This window comes from Dasypus novemcinctus, chromosome 8 (assembly GCF_030445035.2).
Source record: "Dasypus novemcinctus isolate mDasNov1 chromosome 8, mDasNov1.1.hap2, whole genome shotgun sequence".
Classification (NCBI taxonomy): Eukaryota; Metazoa; Chordata; class Mammalia; order Cingulata; family Dasypodidae; genus Dasypus; species Dasypus novemcinctus.
The window spans coordinates 58,605,789-58,626,751 of record NC_080680.1 but is presented as its reverse complement, the minus strand read 5'-3'; the positions used below and the strand labels follow the sequence as shown (position 1 = coordinate 58,626,751).

Sequence of the window (20,963 nt, the reverse complement as noted above, 5' to 3'; positions counted from 1 at the left end):
AGATAATAAAAATATTTTATGTCTCATTTTACAATTACATATATATTTTAGATATATTGGTGGATAATCTAATGAAAGAAGCAATGAGTATTTTTTCTTTGGAGGGCATTAATTTGGATACTACTGAAAATTAAATTAGGGTGTGGAACATGTAGAAAAAATTAACATGGGATGGCATTCATTTTGTACAAAAACTAAAATTCCACAGGGTCATAAACTGAAAAACAAAAAAGTTTATTTTCAACCTTAAAAAGTGATGCAGACTAAGTTTCAAGGCATATTTATTTCTCATTTTAAAAGAATGCAAAAGCTAGACTACAACTGAACAGGATAACTTCTCTTTGAAGTTGATGTATTTTCTAACAAAGCATTGGGTACTGAAAGGATGATTAAGCACATAATGAACTTTGTTTTGTCCTTAAATATTTTTTTCAACCCTAAGGTCAAAAATAATCACAATAATAAAATAGTGACATAGACTAGAAAGATACTTAGAGCATCTGAAAATGAATGTTTCTGAAAAGAAGTTTCTTTTAAGGTTATTTGGGGGCTCTATGACTTTGTTCTTTGAGTTTTCTAAGTGAAACAACCCAATTTGAGAATATTCATTAAAACTAAATATTAAAGGGTAAAATATCTTTTAATGTGAAGTACAATTTAGGCTCCAGTTTGCTGAAATTAAATTACCTAATAAAAAATGCTGAATATATGTTGGAAATAACATTTAAAATTTTCAGGTACCTCTCCCGATGATTTTATCTAAAATTATTTATTTTAAAACAAGAACAAATTGAATCTACCTTAGAGTGATAACAGCCTACTGTCTTATTGTTCTCTGCTGACAGAAAAATATATTCTTTTAACACTGTATTCTGCTATAAAACATGTATTTTTCCTTGGTAAAAAATACCTTTCTGGATTATTTAATAAGCTAGTTCTAGGATTTAAAGTAAAAAAAATATTTGTGAATTATGTGATACATGATAGCAGAAAATTGAAGAAAAATGTATTTACATCTCCTTTAAATGTGGTTATTCTCAAGACTTTGAGGCTTTCATTCTCTCCAGTTAGTACAATTTATTTTCCTATATGTGTCAGATGCAAACAATGTTATTTAGACTCTAACCTGGCAAGCTACAACCTCTGGCCCGCCCTTGAGCCCCTCCGTTGCAAAGGTCTCCAGGTGCAGTTTGGGTAGCTGCAGGGTGAAGTCATTCCTACTTGCTGCAGTCCGTGACAGTGAGATCTGATCTCTGACCTAAAGGGGAAAAAAACAGCATCAATGGTAATTCCCCTTCAGACACATTAACTGGGATGAACTGGGTCCCCTTGAGTCCACTGAGTGGACTTGCATTGATCGCTGGACCTGAAATCCATGAATAAATTTAGGACTAATTGATTTTTCGTTGCAAATAAATCTCTAATTCAGAGTGCTGGGGGAGAATGTTAAGAAGAAAAAGCATCATCCTGCTTGAAATGAGGGAGAAGAGTCACTGGAGCTCCTCTGATCAAGAGGTTTGCAATTCTTTTTTTCACAGTTCTACATTCAAAAGAAAAAGGAAAGAAAGAAAAAACAGTCACAAATTTGAAAACAATCTTCTAATTATTGCTTAATTTAACTGGAATTAAATGTTGCATATTGAATAAAGTAGTTATTAAGTACTGAGTTTTTGCAAAGAAAACTTCACTAAAATGAGCCCTGAATAAAAACAAATACACACAAGACAATAGGACACTTCCAAAATATGCTTGAGAGGTTTGTTTGCCATTTTAACTCTTCTTAAATTGCAGTATTTTTTAAAACTCAAGACAATGATTAAACACACATAAGTGAACCTGGCCACACAATTTCTAAATAAGATAACATTGAGATACAATCAGTAGCAGTTGTACTACATTTTAAGTATTTGGAAAGGTAACAATACAAACACATCGCAGATACAGGAGAAATAATAATTCTGGAGCCAGTGAAGGAATTACAAGCAGTTGATATCACACTGCCACCTTCTGGATAAATGAGAAAACGCTCCCTATATAAATAGATAAGGAAATGTTCAGAAACAGGTTTTTAATTTTCAACTTAATAAAAGTCCTAAAAATTCTGTTTAGTTTGAATTTAATATCATTAAGCTCTCATTTTTATTATATTATTTAATTATAGGAGTTTTATAAACAGGCATACTTTTTAACTTTCCTTATGCTTGACTAGTTGTAATAATGTATCTCATTAATTGCATATGTTTATTTGTTAAGTATTATGCAACTAGCTTAAGGTCATAAGACAAAAGAGTTGTCTGAAGAAGAAAAGATTAAGAATGGGGAGAACAGTAAACATAACACCAAATGCCCAAATACATATATTTGCATCTTTACTTTTATCTGAACAAATTCAAAACCTCTCCTTCATTTTTCTTTTCTACTTGAACAGCTTGTAAAACTGTGAATTATTTCTTATTATATGAATGAACTGTGTAAGAAATACATACATCCCACAAAATTATCATTACCTCATTTCTTTAACCGGCAAACACAAAAACATATAGTGACATTTTAATTGTTCATGTTAACCTATGGACATACAAATGGCCCTGATTGGTCTGAATTTCTGTCAATATTAGTGATTGAAAAACATATACTATAAAGCAATTTTTAAAATAATGTGAGTACTATATGCATGCAATAGTGCCAATTCAGAATATATATTTATCTGAAGCAAATATTCTCTAGAGTCTTTAGTCAGAGTGGGAATGAAAATAAATTTATTTACCATAACAAAATAAATGATATTTTACACATATATTTGCTTTAGGCTTAATATTTTCTACCTATGATACTGTCTTCTGGCTTTTTTGTCACCAACGTGCACATAGATAAAAGAAAACATTAATGTGGATTAAGGTACTGAGAATTTATCAACATCAAACCACTAGTGTTTTGCCTTCTACCCTTCTGAACCATAGTCAATAGATCTAAATATTTTACTGCACCCTGGCCAATTCATTGTTTGATGTTTAAAAACTCACCCAGAATCAAAGAAAATTTATTAAATTTGAGCCCCCAAATGAGATACTATTAGCTTTGAAAGTCAAGTTTAACTGCGATATTGATGATTCTCTTTTTTCTGTGACAAAATTCACTAGGGAAATGCTAGATGTCAAAGTACAAAAGCAGATTGCTAATACTGGCAAAGAGGGGGGAAAAAACTATAAGCAATGGAAGTATAATCCAAACACAGTTTGAGCACTGGAGGTCCTTTAACCCGATTAATATCAGGCACCATACTTCAATTGTGAAGTGTGACATATAGTGAATAGTAAGCCATCTTATAAATATTCTGTAAATAAACTTAATGAACAATATTAAGCTGGGACATTTGGCATTTAAAATTTTGCTTTATTGTCATATTAACATTTTCACTAAAACTATTTAATTTGCTAAATTAAATAAATCTTTAATTTAAAAAAAGTCAAAATGCAGCTGTTTTTGCTAAACCTAAGGAGGGACATCATAATTACAACATTATTTGAATAATATGCATATGTTAATACAATTATAAATTATCTGTTGAATGTAGACAAAGATATCAAGAGACAGGACAGTGTCCCATAATACATAATAGAAGCAATATCACAAATATATCTACTAAAATTTTAAGAGAGTTTTCCACTTTTAGATTAAAATGAAATTGTTAGAGTATATGCCTAAAATATTCTTTATATATTAACAGAAAAAGTTTTTTTCAATCATGAAAAAGGATTTGCTAGTAATTGTTTCGTTTTAATGAGAAAAGGGGGTAAAAGCTTCATGTTGAGAGAATACAAAACAGTGACATTAGGACAAGTAACGCTATAATGGGCAGCAAAAGAGCAGGAAGGAAAGATGGCAAGGAACAAAAAAAATAAGAGGTGAAAGGGAAAGACAGGTCAGAAAGAATGCAGAAGGCAAGTCTGAATTTCAGAGTGTTAATCAAAATAAACAGGGAAGGGGTTCAACAAAAAAGAATACTAAGAAAAATTATTCTTGCCCTAATGCATTAAATTTGTTCATGAGAAAAAGAATAAACAAGCTGAAAATAAAAGGTAACTAAAATAAAAGAAAGAACGTGGAATATCTTTAGGAAATACTACCCATTAAATACAAAATGATTGTTTTCAAGAATGAGAATCTAGAAGCAATTTCTTTACTGTAAAAAAAATCTTTGAACTAACAATATGAGAACAGTAATATATTTTTTTAAAGGGATAATAGGTTCACTTTTTAAAGTATCGGTTTAGTGTGAATTAGGATTGAAACAACCATCAGTCACTTATTCACAGATTAAATCATAATTTTGAATTATGAATTAATTTTAAATTATAAGTTTGAAAGTCAGTCTTCAGTTCTGTTTACCACACATCATTATTCATCCTGTAATAAAGATCATATACCCTTTTCACTCTGATTTATTTATGGATGTGAGCAATAAGAAATATACACTTTATATTTTAAAATGACTAACAGTTCATTTTTAACATATAATAAAATTTTCATAAAATATATAAATCAGCTGTCAAATTTATACATTTTATTATATTCTATAAAATTGTACAATTTTACAAAGAACAAATAAAAAATAACTACATTTCTCCATTCTAAAATTTTTACTTTTAGAAATACCAATTTACTTTCTTCCCTTTCTTATTACATAGTTTCAGAAAGCAGTTCTTTCGAATAGATGTGCCATAAGAAACAAGAGAGATATACAGAGGAAAATGAAACTTTCTAAAGAGTCAAATCAGGATTATGAAATATATATTTATTTAATTATAACAATAAGATTCCAGAATTAAATGATTCATAAGACCTGTACTGTATTATTCCAATTCATCTGACTAGCCTTTCCTCACAAATGACCCATGTCTTTTCTATATTTCTTCACTCCCTGCCGTAATACCAAACAGCTATTTCTGATAGATATGTCAACTATGAAACTTATATTAGTCATTTTTATAAACTTGCTCAACTCTCAAAATAAGGATCTGCATCTTTTAACATGCACAGCTATAAATCCCTGTAATCATATGTTCCAATTTTTTAAAAACTCATAGAAAGTGATACTAGCTATGAATTTATAAATAGGATACCATGACAGAAGAAGTAAAGCTTGTACTAATACATAAAAGCTCATACACCTAAGATGTATGCGGTGTATACATACATATATATAAGAAAATGTGTGTGGTGCCTGAATTCTGAACGCCTAGTAATAGCAACTGATATTAGGACTTTACTTTATACTGTCTAAAATTTTATTTACTCCAATCTATTAGAGCCTCCAATGCTTCAAAATAAACATTCTTACCAAAGATATGCTTATACAAATACAGACCTCTATGATATTTCCAATAACCTCTCTTCTTACCATTTTTAACTAAAAGTTATACTCTCCATTCTCCTGCCTCCCTTTGTTCTATTCTCTCCTTTGTACTTCTTCCCTTCTCTCTTTTCCATCCTATGCATTTCAACAGGAGTCACAATAGCGAAGGAACCAAGCTTAGCTTACTGCCTGCTATTGTAAATAAAGTTTTATTGAACACGGTCACAATCATTTGTTCACCTATGGTCTATGGCTGTTTTCCTGCTAAATGACAGAACTGAATAGCTGAAACAGACTGTGTGGGCCACAAAGCACAAAATATTTACTATCTGAATTTTCACAGAACAAGTTTCCATTCTCTACCCTAGAGGAATAGATGGAAAGAAAATATTTTTCCCCATTTATGAAGTTTTTTAAATTGACCACCTCTCACCAGAGAATGTATGAACAAGATTTAATGAGTTAACCTTGTATCACAAACACAGGGTGCTATCTCACAAACACTTGCTGGGTTTTTTTTTCCCTATTGCTTCATGAAATAATTTTCTATCTCCTAATGTATTTTCAAGTTTTACATAGTCTAATATATAATTTGACTGGGTCAAACTACTGACCATACAGCCCAATACCTAATAAAGAGAAAATTTGGTTAAACAAGTAGAAAAGGTTTACTTAACAGGCTTCTGTAAATAGAAAGAAATTATACCATTAATTATACACTCTGTTATAACACTAGCAGCAAGAAAAACACTATGCATAATAGACTCTAATATGTGACCAAATAAGAACGCCATTCCAAATTCATGAATTATATGCAGAAGAAATAAAGAACAATAAAAAAGTTATTTAGACAGTTCTCTGGCATGTGTCACTAGTTGAAGACCAATAGTGTGTCAAGTACAATGGAAATGGCATTCAAGAATTAGATAGTCACATCTATATGTTATTTCCTACCTTCATTTTACTTTTCTTTTACTATTGAATTAATAAATGGACAGATTATGCTCTATTTCTATTATTAATAATACCTTTATTACTTTCAAAAGCATTTGATACTTTTCAAAGTACTTTATACATTGCCTCATCTGATTCTGCCATCTACCTTGTGAAATAGCCATTGCCATCCTAATATGAAAATAGAGTTCAATGCTCTTAACATCAAATAAGAATGCCTCTTAACAGCTATATATGGGCAGCTAATAATTGGGGAAATTGTTTAAGATTTTGGTACTTCTTCCATTTCCCTAACTAAAAAGCAGCATTAATATTTTTCTCTTTATTTGTCCTTGTATGGCGATCTTAGCAAAAAATACATATGCTTCATAAAAGTAGTTTTATGTTAAACAAAGGATAATATTATTTAACTATCCTAATTTTCCTCAGTAGTTTCCCTTTATTTCTCAGCATTCTCATTCATATTCATTCTCTCTCTCTCTCACATACACACACACACTCAAAATTACCTGTGTAGCAATTATCCTCACACAATGGTCACAATCTCACATGGAAGATTCCCAAACTATGATGTCCCAGGATATACACACTTATATATATAGCCTGTGGTGTAGGTGATATACCATAGAATGCAATCTATAGATTGCCATGACCTTGAGCTGTGCAAATAAATTCAAAAATCCATACTTTATGTTAGAGAAATGTATTTACTAATATTATAGTCTACACAGAAATATTTTCTTTTCTAGGGTAAATTTTTTTCAAAAGATTAAAAACAGACACACCACATAATTAGTTATTTAGATGTGTTTAAGATAAAGCCAGTTAAGCATATATACATGACTTTCTGCTGTGTCTTATCTTTAGTTTATCAAGGTTTTTAAATCCCTCTTGAGCTAGAGTACCATTTTTAGCTTGGCTAGGTCAGAATGACACTGAACAATATGAATGATGACACACAAGACAGCTATATGGACAGAATTGTCATCAGTAAGCCAGCTGTGCTAGCACCTGTATGTCCTGCACAGCTGATCTTCAAGAACCAGGATCAAGAAAATGAGAATGGAGAGGAATTCAAACATCATAAGTTATTAGGGAGGCGTTAATGAATCACTAAAAGTTGTATTTTTTTAAAGTAAAATTTTGCATTTCAACTTTTAAAATATATAGTTTCATAAATCAAAAATTACTCAATGGTCTTTTTACTATTTTATAGTAGTAAGAATTACACTGAAAATTAGAAATTAAGCATAGTTATCTTTATATATTATATATTCTGGTTAACCATTTTAAGATAAAATTATAAAATCACACTTAAAAATTTGGCACTACAATGTCTTCATCTATCATATCCTGTTTAAATTTATACTATCACACAATCAACTCTAAAAGTAGAAGTAATCACCTTTCCTTTTTTTAATCTATTTATTTCTCTCCCCTTCCCCCCACCCCATCTTGGTTGTCTGTTCTCTGTGTCTATTTGCTGCGTCTTCTTCTTTGTCTGCTTCTGTTGTTGTCAGCGGCAGGGGAATCTGTGTTTCTTTTTGTGTCAGCTCTCCGTGTGTGCGGCGCCATTCCTGGGCAGGCTGCATTTTCTTTCATGCTGGGCGGCTCTCCTTACAGGGCACACTCCTTGCAGGGCGCACTCCTTGCACATGGGGCTCTCCTACATTGGGGACACCCCTGCGTGGCAGGGCACTCCTTGCACGCATCAGCACTGCACATGGGCCAGCTGCACATGGGTCAAGGAGGCCCAGGGTTTGAACCGCGGACCTCCCATGTGGTAGACGGATGCCCTAACCACTGGGCCAAGTCCGCCGCCCATCCTTTCCTTCTATTTCACACGACCATTCTCTATAAAGAGCACATCTCTCATTCTGAGAGACATTCTTATAACTGAATTTAGGCTTTCTGCTCTAGCTGTTGATTAGGAAAAGTAAATACAGATGCTATTTTTGCAATCAAATAATTAACAAAGCAAGTGACAATATTAGTTATCTCTAGGGACTATGTGATGGTAAAAGTCTGACTCATTCAACAAACATTCATTAAGTTCCTACTGAGTACCAAGTACTGTGATAGATGTTGAGGATATAAAAATTAAGGAGACTAAATTCCATCCCTCAAGTACCTCAACTGTAGCTGCACAATTAATCTCTCAAAATGCATTTTCTGGCCTCCCATTTACCTATAATACCTTGTTTCTTCTTTCAGTTTGCTATACCACATCCTTTCTTTGCCAAAGAGTATTAGGTCAATAATTCTCGAACCTTTATCTTTAGCCAACTTTTCCCATGGCATTCAGACTCCCATGTCCTGCTGATTATTCCATGTCCTTAAATTTGGAATTTCCAAAACAAACCTCATCATTATATTCCTTCTCCTTAAAAAAAGAAATCTGGCTCTTTTTGTATTCCTAATGTCAGTTAATGGCACTGTACCTTTCTCATTCCCATATGTCATTTACTAAATAAGTTTCTAACCCTGTTCTTCTGACTCCTTCTACCATCACTATCCTGGTTCAAATTTTCACCAGCCCTCATCTCACCTAATGGTAATGCCTCCTAATAGATCTCTCTAATCACTGATTCATGCCTCTTAAAACAACCTTTCTCACTCACCATATACAGTGTGTAAATCTGCCCTCAGAGCTCAAATTCAAAAAGGAAATCTGACCATGTCACTTTCTACCTTAAACCTAGTGATTCCCACTACCTTCATTGTAAGTTTCAAGGTTCTTAGAATGGGAAAAAAAAAAGCTATACCACGATTTGGCATCTATCTGCCCTATTCAGCCTCATCTCCTGTACTCTTATTGTACCTAATGCTGAACCAAGGACATCTGGCTGTTCATGCTGTCATGTACTTGCTCATGCTATACTCTGTGCTAAAATCCCTTTCCCATTTTTCCTCACTCATCAAGGACATTATTCCTTCAGTGAAACCTCCAACTAAATCCTGAGTTTTCTAAGTATCCCTCACAGATAAATAACTTTATCTATATGAATGTAGTACTGCATCTTAAGGATATACACTTACCATGTGTCCACCTCTTCCTTGAGGATATATTTTCCTAATGCTAGTACAGGGCCTAGTACACAAAATGCACTAAAAAAGCATTTGCTGAATTAAATTGTTTATAGTAAATGTGTTTTGTGATGATTGGTATTTTTAAACAACTGTAGAAACAAAGGACTTGATAACTTTCTAGTTATCTCCCCAGTGCACCTTCAGACTGATAAATATAAAGGATTTATAAATACAAGGCCTTCTAGAGTCTTTTGAGATTTCTGGATTGTGGCTTCTCATTTTTCCTTTTAGTTGATTTACATAGAAGGCACCTAACACTTCTCAACAAAGGTTTCTCAGGTAACTTAAAAGTTCATAAAACACTATATTCATAAATGGTAAGCATTTAGTTTATCTTTACAAACTTGTAGGATCCAAGCACTCTCTAAAGGCCTCAGGAACCAATCACTCTGTTAATTCAACAACAAGAAAAAATTACTACAGAAAATTCTCTACATTCCAATTTTACCCAAAGCCTCTCACTTTCACTCCCGGTTGTATTAAACCAAGAAATTTGGAAGTGGACGTGGCCCAATGGATAGGGCGTCCGCCTACCACATAGGAAGTCCGCGGTTCAAACCCCAGGCCTCCTTGACCTGTGTGGAGCCGGCCCATGCACAGTGCTGATGCGCGCAAGGAGTGCCATGCCACTCAGGGATGTCCCCCACGTAGGGGAGCCCCACGCACAAGGAGTGAGCCCCGTAAGGAGAGCCGCCCAACAAGAAAGAAAGTGCAGCCTGACCAAGAATGGTGCCACACACACACGGAGAGCTGACACAACAAGATGATGCAACAAAAAAAAACACAGATTCCCGGTGCTGCTGATAAGGATAGAAGCAGTCACAGAAGAACACACAGAGAATGGACACAAAAAGCAGACAACTGGGGGCAGGAAAGGGGAAATAAAGAAAGAAAGAAATAAATCTTTTAAAAAAATAAAAAATAAATAAACCAAGAAATTTCTGTTAGGCACATGGTTAATAACCAATAAATACTTAATTTTCTCATATCTGATTCTAAGTAATATAGACAGATGATGCCATTATCCTATGCTGAAAATTATTTTGATATAATTATTCTAACATTTTCTCCACATAATATAAAAACTGAAGCATGTTTGGAGGAAGTATTTGAAAAACATATTACTTCCTAAGAATCTGTATTAACAGTAATACTGGAAACTTGATGACAAAATTATTAGAAAAATAAAAGTATATGGTTTTAGGGTTTGTATCCAGAAATATAAAGAATCCTTACAACTCAAGAATAAAAAGACAAACAGTCCAATTAAAAATGGGCAAAGTATCTAAAAAGATATTTCACCAAAGATATACAAATGGCCAAAAGACACGTAAAAATATGCTCAGCATAATTAGTCAGGGAAATGCAAATCAAATCTACAATTGGATATCACTTACACACACTAAATTTTCTATAATCAAAACTCAATAACAAGTGTTGGCAAGGATGTGGAAAAATTGGAACCCTCATAGATTGGTAGGAATATGAAATACTGCAGCCATTTTGGAAAACAATTTGACAGTGCCTAAAATGGATGAACATAAAGTTAGCATTGATCTAGAAATTCCGTTCCTAGGTATTTACCCAAAAGAAATGAAAACCTATGTCCAACTTCCTCTAGACTTGCTGTTTCATAGTGCCAAAGGGTGCTATGCACCAGGCTGGTAAACACTGGAGCTTCCCTCCAAGGGCCAACAATGCTACAGCATGTTGGCTGTGTGAAAGACAGACCAAGTAGAGCAATAATTACCACAGTAATGCAAGTAGAACTTAAACAAACACAATTGGCATTATGGCCTGCTCCCATGGAGGGACATGTATAGTATTGCAAACCTGGAGCTTAGCTCTATTAACTGCAGCTCAAAGAGGAACTTGTACATTGATTAGTGCACTGATTAGTATGCTATGGCTATATACCTGATAAATATAATAATATCTCTTCTATTCTAGGCCATAGGCAGAAAAATATTAAACATGTTAAAAGTAAAAAAAAAGTACACCTATGTCCATTCAAAAACTTGTACACAATGTTTATAGCAGTATTATTCACAATAAACAAAAGACTGGAAAAACACAAATGTCCATCAATTCATGAAGTATAACAAGATGCGATATATAAATACAATGGAATACTACTCATCCATAAAAAGAATTAAGTATTGATACATATTATGACATTGGTTAACCTAGAACACATTAAGCTAAGTGAAAGAAGCCAGTCACAAAAGACAACGGATTACATGATCTCATTTATATGAAACGTCCACAATAGGGAAATCTATACAAACAGAAAGTAGATTAGTGCTATAGGGTGGAGGGTAGAGGAAAGATATAGCTAAAGAGTATAGGGTTTCTTTTAGAGGTGTTGAAAATGATCTAAAATTGATTATGAAGACAGCTGTACCTATCTGTGAATGTACCAAAAACCACTTAATTTTGTACTTTAAATGGGTGAATCATATGGGATGTATTTCAATAAATGTTAAATATATTTTTAGCAAGTGATATCTGAAAAAATAACAAAATAGGGAACTCCAAAAGTCAGTTTCCTTTAACAATCAGTGAATAAGCTGGAAAAACTATCAGAAATGAACTTTATCAGAACTCTAGAAACTAATCAAAAGTTTACAGCAACCAGGAGAAAGCACAATCAAGGGGAAAAGACCTCAATCTCAGCTTGTAAAGAAATCTAGCAAATCACTAGTTAGCCATGAAACTAACAAAACAGCAACTTCAGTGGCTACATGTGACAAAGAATACATACAGACTTTACAAAAGTTAATTCAGCAAAGTCACTATACAAATGAACAACTATAACAAATGCAACAGTAAATTCTGAGGAGGGGAGAGAATCTGATTTTCAGGGTTACCACATTATAATATTCAAAATATCCAGTTTTCAACAACAACAAAAAAGCAATCATGCAAAGAACAAGAAAAGTAAGACCCATACACAAGGATTAAAAGAAATTAATGAAAAATTTATCTGTGGAAGTCCAGACATTGGACTTACTAGAAAAAGACTTTAAATCAACTATTTTAAATATACTCAAAGAACTAAAGGAATCCAGGGACAAAAAACTAAAGGAAACAAAGAGAATGATGCCTCACTAAACAGAGAATATCAATAAAGAGGTAGAAGTTCCAAAAAGGAATCAACAGCCATTCTGGAGTTGACAAAGTTAAACTCCTGAAAGAAAAAAAACATCAACCAAGAATTCTATATCTCGAAAATCTATACTTCAAAAAGAAAGAAGAAATTGAAACATTTCCAGATAACCAAAAACTGAGAGAGTTTGTTGCTAGTAGACCTGTCCTATGTGAAATGGTAAAGTAATTCTCCACACTGAAATGAAGGACACTGGAGAGTAACTCAAATCCACACTAAGAAATAAAGAATGCCAATAAAGGAAACTACATAGGCAAATATAAATGTCCATATTAACATATATTTTGTCTGTAACTTTTTTCCCTATGTGATTTAAAGACAACTAGATCAAACAATAATCATAAATCTATGTTGATGAGCACACAACGCATAAAGATGTAATTTGTTTCTCTAATGGGACAGCAAGAATCCCCCAAGTACAGGGGCAGTGACTAGTGAAGGAGGAAGGACTATTGATGGGCCCTGATATTGATGAATGTACTTATGAACCTTTACTTTTGAAACTGAAACATATCCTAGTATTATAGGGTACCTAAGAGTTACCTCCTGAGAGGCTCCTTGCTGCTCAAATGTGACTTGGGGATTGTCCTAAATAACACTGCAATAACAAATAAATGCCTTGTCATAACTTACAAAATTGTGCAGGAAAGAGTGTAAACTACACTGTAAACTATAATCCACACCTAGTGGCAATGCTCCACAATGTGTCCATCAACTGTAACAAATATACCACATTAATGAAGGATGTTGTTAACGTGGGAAAATGTGGGGAGGGGTTGGGAATGGGGCATATGGGAACTCCCTATATTTTTTAAGTAACATTTATGTAATCTACATACATTTTTTAATTAAAAACTATATTTTTAAAAAATGTAATTTGTGAAAATAACATTAAAAGGAAATATAGGGGCAAAGTTTTGGTATAATTTTGGTATCTATAAGAATTCTTATAAATTGACTTAACTATAATCCTAAGGGCAACAATTAAGAAATAACTAAAAGTATATATAATAAAAAGGGGGAGGGGATTAAAATGGCATCCTATAATATATTTACATCACACAAAAAAACGTAGTAATGGAGGAAGTAAGGAACAAAAGATGTAAGGCACACAGAAAACAAATAGTAAAATGACAGAAATCCTTCCTTATCAGTAATTACATTAAAAGAAAATGAATTAAATTCTCCAAGTAAAAGGCACATAGGATTTAAAATAAAAAACAACTGATATCACTACATGCAGTCTATCAGAGATGCACTTAAGATCCAAAGATACATTAGGTTGGAAGCGGACTTGGCCCAGTGGTTAGGGCATCCGTCTACCACATGGGAGGTCCGTGGTTCAAACCCTGGGCCTCCTTGACCCATGTGGCGCTGGCCCACGTGCAGTGCTGATGCGCGCAAGGAGTTCCGCGCCTCGCAGGGGTGTCCCCGCGCAGGGGAGCCCCACGTGCAAGGAGCACACCCCGTAAGGAGAGCCGCCCAGCGCAAAAGAAAGTTCAGCCTGCCCAGGAATGGTGCCATACACACGGAGAGCTGACACACAAGATGACACAACAACATAATAAAAAATAAATGTTGGGCAGCAAAGATACATTAGGTTGAATGTGAAAGGATAGAAAAATGCATTATTTGCAAACTGCAATCAAAAGATTTGGAGTAGCTATATTAATATCATATAAAATAGACTTTAAGGCAAAAATTGTTACAAGACAAAGAAGGACATTATAAATGATAAAAGTGTCACTCCATCTAGAAGATATAGTAATTAAAACATGTAAGTACCCAACAACATGTTGAGTCCCACAATAAATCAAATAAAAACTGGTAGCATTAAAGGTAAAAATAGGCAGTTCAACAATAATAGTTGGAGACCTCAATACTCCACTTTCAATAATTGATAGACAAAGATAAATAAGAAAATAGAAGACTTAAACAACACTATAAACCAACGAGATCCAATAAACAACTATAGAATACTTTATCCATCAAAAACAGAACATATTCTTCTCAAGTGCAAATGGAACATTCTCCAGGATAGACAAGAAGAAACAAAATTTAAACAATAAAATAGACATCATGAGCAATACTACGTAAAACATCTAGACTTAACAGGCATCTAGAGGACATTTCACCCATCAGCAACAGAACACATTCTTCTCAAGTGCACATGGACTCCAGGATAGACCATATGTTCAACCAGAAAACAAGTCTCAATGAATTTTAACAGACTGAATTCACACAAAGTATCTTCTCCAACCACAATGGGAAAAATTAGAAATCAGTAACAGAGGGAAATCTGGAAAGTTCACTAAAATATGGAAATTAAGCTACACATTCTAAAACAACCAATTTTTCAAAGAATGAATCACTAAGGAAATTGGAAATATGTTGAGATGAACGAAACCAAAATACAACATACCAAAACTTACAGGATGCAGTGAAACCAGGGCTTAAAGAGAAATTTATAGCAGTGAATACCTTAATTAAAAAAGAAGAAAAATCTCAAATCGTAAGGCTAAACTTCCACCTTAGAAATTAGAAAGTGAAGAGAAAACTAAACCCAAATCAAGCAGAAAGAAGGAAATAAAAAGGATTATAGTGGCGATAAATAGAAGAACACCGGGAAAACTATAGAGAAAACAAAACTGATAGTTGGTTATTTGAAAAGATCAACAAAATTAACTAGCTGGGGGAGCGAATACGGCTCATGCAGTTGAGCACCTGCCTCTGACATGGAGGTTCCAGGTTCAGTTCCCATTCCTTCCTGAAAAAACAAAAGCAAAAACAATAAGCAAACAAACTAAAAAACCAACTCAAGGAAGCTGATGTGGCTCAGCAGTTGAGCATCAGCTTCCCATATACAAGGTCCCAGGTTCAATCCCCAATCCCCAGCCCTGGTACCTCAAAAAAAAAAAAAAAAAAAGACTAGCTAGGCTCATCATGAAAAATAGAAGTAACAAATTACTGAAATCTGGAATGAAATTTGGGGCATTACCTCTTACAGAAATATAGAGGATTTTCAGACAATACTATGAACAATTGTGTGACATTAAATAAGATAACATCGACAAATGGAAAAATTCCTAGAAACACACATACGGCCAAAACTGACACAAGAAGAAATAGAAAATATGAATATACTTTAAGGTAAAGATATTGAATAAGTGGTCAAAAAACTTCCAATAAGGAAAAGCTCAGGAACAGATGGTATTAATGGAGAATTTTACCAAATATTTAAAGAAAAATCACACTTTTTTTTCCAAACTCTTTCAAAAACAGGAAAGGGGAGAATATTTCTTAACTCATTAAATGAGGTCAATATTACCCTGCTGCCAAAAATCAAAACAAGACATCACAAGAAAACAAAACTACACTTAAGAACAATAGTTCTTACTAACATAAATGCAAAAATCCTCATCAAACACTAGCAAAACTAATCTAGCAGCATATTAAAAGGCATGCATATGATGTATATAGATATGTTTGTATGTTCATTGGGTATTGACATAGGGAGTAGAATTTCACACACCTGATGGAGTGCTGAGTTCCCATTCCGGGAAACTCTGTCACACTCCCCAATGGAGCAGCAACAATCCCCCAAGTACAAGGGCAAAGACCAGTGAAGAAAGATGGTCCAGTGATGGGCCCTTCACACTGACGACTGTTTATGAATCTGTGTACTTGAAATTTCAACTAGGCCTGGAGCTGTAGGGTGCCTAAGAGTTGCCTCTTGAGAGCCTCCATGTTGTTTAAACGTGGCCATTCTCTAAGCCAAACTTAGCATGTAAACGCAGTACCTTCCCCCCAGCATGGTACATGACTCCTGGGGATGGGCCTCCCTAGCACCAAGGGATTACTACCAAGCATCAGCTGGTGATGCAACTAGAAAAAGACCTTGAATAAAAAGGGGAAAAGATAAAGACAAATGAGTTTATATGTCTAAGAGACTTCAAAATGAGTCGGAAGATCATCAGAGGGCTCGCCCTTATGCATATCTCACCAGGATCTCAGAGACAGCCAAAGTACATACAACCCCAGGTAGGGTGCTCCTGAGGGCAAGAGAGATACCCAGGTCCTACGGTCATGACAGATGGCTCTGGAGTTCAGTGTCTTGTCAGTGGGCCCTACTTTGGAATTGGTGCTCCTGAGTGTGATAGAGTTGGACTCAGATGTGACCTCTCTATGTATGCTTCTTCTATCACTTTTATTGAACCTGTGGTTGGCGCTGGGGTTGGTGTGTGCTCAGGAGACTTGACTCTCTGGACTGTCTGTGTGCCAGCTGGGCCCTGAGCCTCAGCAGAGTTTCAAAACCTACTCTCTGGTATGTTGGACTTAACCAGGTCAGCTAACAGGGAGGTGAGGATGGTCAGCCACCACACCAGGAAACCAAGAGAGTCTACAGCTGCAAGCAGGAGAATTCCATCCATCAGTGATATGGGATCTAAGCCCCCTGTCGATTTACAGGTAGAGTGGACATTGTCATCCCAGAGTCCTCAGGATGGAGGAATTAAAGATGGATTAGAGTGGAGTTACTGGTATTCTACTATAGAATTATTGTGACTCTAGCAATGGAAGAAATTTTATCATTGATGTGGAGACAGTGGCCACTGGAGTTGCTGAAGGCAGGGAGAGGGAAAAAGAAGTGTGATACAGGGGCATTTTCAGGACTTGGAATTGTCCTCAATGATAATGCAGGGACAGATGCAGGACATCATATATCCTGCCATAAGCCCCCGAATGGACTGGGAGAGAGTGTAAACTACAACATAAACTATAATCCATGCTGTGTAGCAATGCTCCAAAATGTACTCATCAAATGCAATGAATGTACCACACTAATGAAAGAAGTTGTTGATGTGAGATGAATGGGGGGCATGGGGATTGGGGTATATGGGCACCTCTTATATTTTTTAATGTAACATTCTGTGTGATCTATGTATCTCTTCTAAAAAAGGAAAAAAAAGGATATACAGGGAGAGGTGGATGTGGCTCAACCAGTTGGGCTTCTTCCTACCACACAGGAGGTCCCGGGTTCAGGTTCCAGTGCCTCCTAAAAAAAAGATGAGCAGATGCTGTCCCCACCACAAAAAGCTAGATGCCGCCCCCTCCACAACAAGCAGGTGCAAAAAGCCAGCAGATGCCACAGTCTGCAGGGAATGGATGTGGTTCATGCTGTTGGGCATTCGCCTCTCATGTGGGAGGTCCTGGTTCAGTTACCGGTGCTTTTTGGAGAAGGCAAGCAAACAATGAGCAGACAGACGAGAGAACCATTGGGGGCGGGGGGGGGGGGGGAGATAAATAAAGAAAAACAATATGATGTGGACCATTGACTACGGGGTGCAGTGATATTCAGAGATGTACTTACTGGGTGCAACGGATGTCTCATGATGATGGGAGAGAGTGCTGCTGTGGGGGGAGTAGGGGGTGGGGGCAGTGGGGTTGATTGGGACCTCGTATTTTTTGAATGTAATTTGTAAAAATAAATAATTTTAATAAAAAAAAAATTTTTTTTGAAAAGGATATAGAGCATGACCAAGTGGGATTTATCATGAGAATGCAAAAGTAACACAAGAAAATCAATCAGAATAATGCACTATATTAATAGAATGAAGGAGGAAAAAACAATCATCTCAACTAATGTTGAAAATGCATCTGAAAATCCAAAAGTCTTTCATGATTAAAAAAAATACTGAACAAATTAGGAATAATTGGAGCTCTTCAATCTAATAAAGGGCATGTTTGAAAAAAACCAAAGATAACACCACACTTAGTGGTGAAAAACTTTTTTAAGTTTCCCCTAAAATATAACTATAAATATAATATAAATATATTATATTTATATAAATATATAAATATAAAATATAAATATAAAAATAAACATCTTCCATCTAAGTTCTTTAAAATGCAAGAAAGGAAATACTGTTTTCATGAAAAGAGGTCTATTTGATTATTGTGTCAGAAATTATTATTAAAATTCAATTTAGTAGTGAAGCAGATGTGGCTCAAGCGATTGAGCTCCTGCCTATGACATGGGAGGTCCCTGGTTTAGTTCCTGTGCCTCCTAAAGAAGACAGCAAGCTGGAGTGACAGGCAGGCATGTCAAGCTGATGCAAAAAGAGACACAAGAAGAAAAACATAAAAAGATGCACAGCAAAGCAGGGAACAGAGGTTCCTGATGCCTCCTAAAGAAGACAAGCAAGACAGCGAACTAACGCGATGGGCAAGTGTAGCAAGCTGACGCAACAAGATGATGCAACAAAGTGACACAACAAGATGACGCAACAACAGACACAAGAAGAAAAACATGAGAGACACAACAAAAGCAGGGAATGGAGATGGCTAAGCAATTAGGTGCCTCCCTCCCACATCGGAGGTCCTAGGTTCAGTTCCCAGTTCCTCCTAAAGGAACAAGGAAGAACAGACACAGCAAGTACAAAACAATGAGGTGGTGGGGAGGAATAAATAAATAAAATAAAACTTTTTTAAAAATTCAATTTAGAAGATACAATTAAGTTTTATTCTTGAAGTGATATACCCTGAAAATGCATGTGTTAAACTCGTGACTATTTGCAGTTAACTTTTCTAAAAAGTTTAGATGTGACCACAACCATTTTTCCTGTGCCAGGTCTGGATTCTCCCTCTGTACTACTCTTAATTTCTCCAATACAGCAAAAAGACCCCTGTAAAGTTCAAGGTCATCAGAAAAGTAAATCTGAATTCTGGCATAAGACAGGTGGAATTGTACCATCTCTAATCCAAGAGCTTCAGAGGGATTCTCTGGGCAACGTTCTTATAACGTACTCATTCTTTTTTTTTTTTTTTTAGATTTATTTTATTTATTTTTCTCCCCTCCCCACCCCCCTGGTGTCTGTTCTCTGTGTCCATTTGCTATGTGTTCTTCTGTGTCCACTTGCATTCTTGTCATGTGGCACTGGGAAACTGTGTCGCTTTTATTGTTGCATCATCTTGCTGCATCAGCTCTCCGTGTGTGCGGCACCACTCCTGGGCAGGCTGTACTTTTTTCATGCAGGGCGGCTCTCCTTGCAGGGTACACTCCTTGCGTGTGGGGCTCTGCCATGCAGGAGACAGCCCTGCGTGGCATGGCACTCCTTGCACACGGCAGCACTGCACATGGGCCAGGTCACCACATAGGTAAAGAGGCCTTGGGTACCGAACTCTGGTCCCTCCATATAGTAGGCGGACACTATCAATTGAGCCACAACAGCTTCCCAACCTACTCATTCTTAAAACCCACTCACCCTTACCCACACTTTGTTAGGAAAGAGAATTAGCCTCACTAATCAATTAGCTTTTCTAAATTCACCTCAAGATTGAAAAGTAATGGGTAATTTAAAGCCACTATATAAATACAAATTCCAAAGACATAAATAAAAATAATTTGCTATTAAATCGTAAGCAGAAAATGTCATAAAGCAAAAATCAATCTACAGTGGCTATGGGCCAGTTTTGCAGATACCTTTCTTTCCATATAACACTAAAAAAAATGAACAGCAACTGAAGAATTGTATGATTATAATTGTTCAGTTACAGTCAGCCTTTATTATAGTTAAAATATATATTTTGCCATCTTCATAAGGAAAGGAGAAGGTACAACATTTACATTTCATATTTGCGGTCCCTTGACATTAAAGTCTATTCTCCAAGACAGCTGCTATCCAGCATTCTTTCTGCCACTAGCTGGGAAGATGAACAAACAATTGGATGTCAAAACCAAGAGCAAGTGTAAAAAAGGGTGTCTAAATGTGCTGTAAATGACTCTATTTAAAATCTCATAAAGTGCAAAAGTCCTAGCCAAACCTGTCTTTTCTTCCTTCAAATCTAAATTTCAGATTCATAGCATATATGGATTTGATATGACTATTTTTAAACAATACTAACTGAATAAACACGTTTAAATGGGGAAGTGAAGAAAGCATAGTCACAAACAAATATTCCTTTAAAAGTAAATAGCACTCAGAATATTTGCTTTTTCCAAAATGTCTTGGTGGTATGAAATAATGGTAAAGTTTCAATAACTAAAACAATACTGATGCTCTGTATTTCTAAAATTCTCACATATTAAATATTAGTTTGCTAATATTTAATGTATCTTTAGAAGGATTAGTTTTCAGGTATTTTAAGTGAATTACAAAACCATATTAAATAATAAATTGATTCACAAAATTCTAAATATGATTCATTCATAAATTTCATATCTAAAAACTATTATGTGATTGCATTTCCAAGAAATTGTCTATTAGCCAATAAAAGAAATACATAAACAACATTTCTCTACTTTTAAATAATGATAAGATAAATATACCCATGATTGTGGACTATTAACAAAATATAAAAATGGGTAATATATTAAATTTTTTACTAATATGTTAA

At 34.9% G+C, this 20,963-nt stretch overlaps 1 protein-coding gene across 5 annotated transcripts in view; it reads right to left on the bottom strand.

The window, feature by feature from the left end:
* The window catches only part of CCDC171 (coiled-coil domain containing 171), a 549,802-nt gene that overhangs the window by 153,105 nt on the left and 375,734 nt on the right, over positions 1-20,963 (bottom strand). For 4 of the 5 annotated variants that reach the window (XM_058301890.2, XM_058301891.2, XM_071216743.1 and 1 more), the window contains one exon: positions 1,127-1,258. In XM_058301890.2, the coding sequence (XP_058157873.1) occupies positions 1,127-1,258 (132 nt within the window). Of the gene's footprint in view, positions 1-1,092; positions 1,259-20,963 lie in introns of those variants that run through there. The other variant, XM_071216746.1, reaches the window with a different exon arrangement.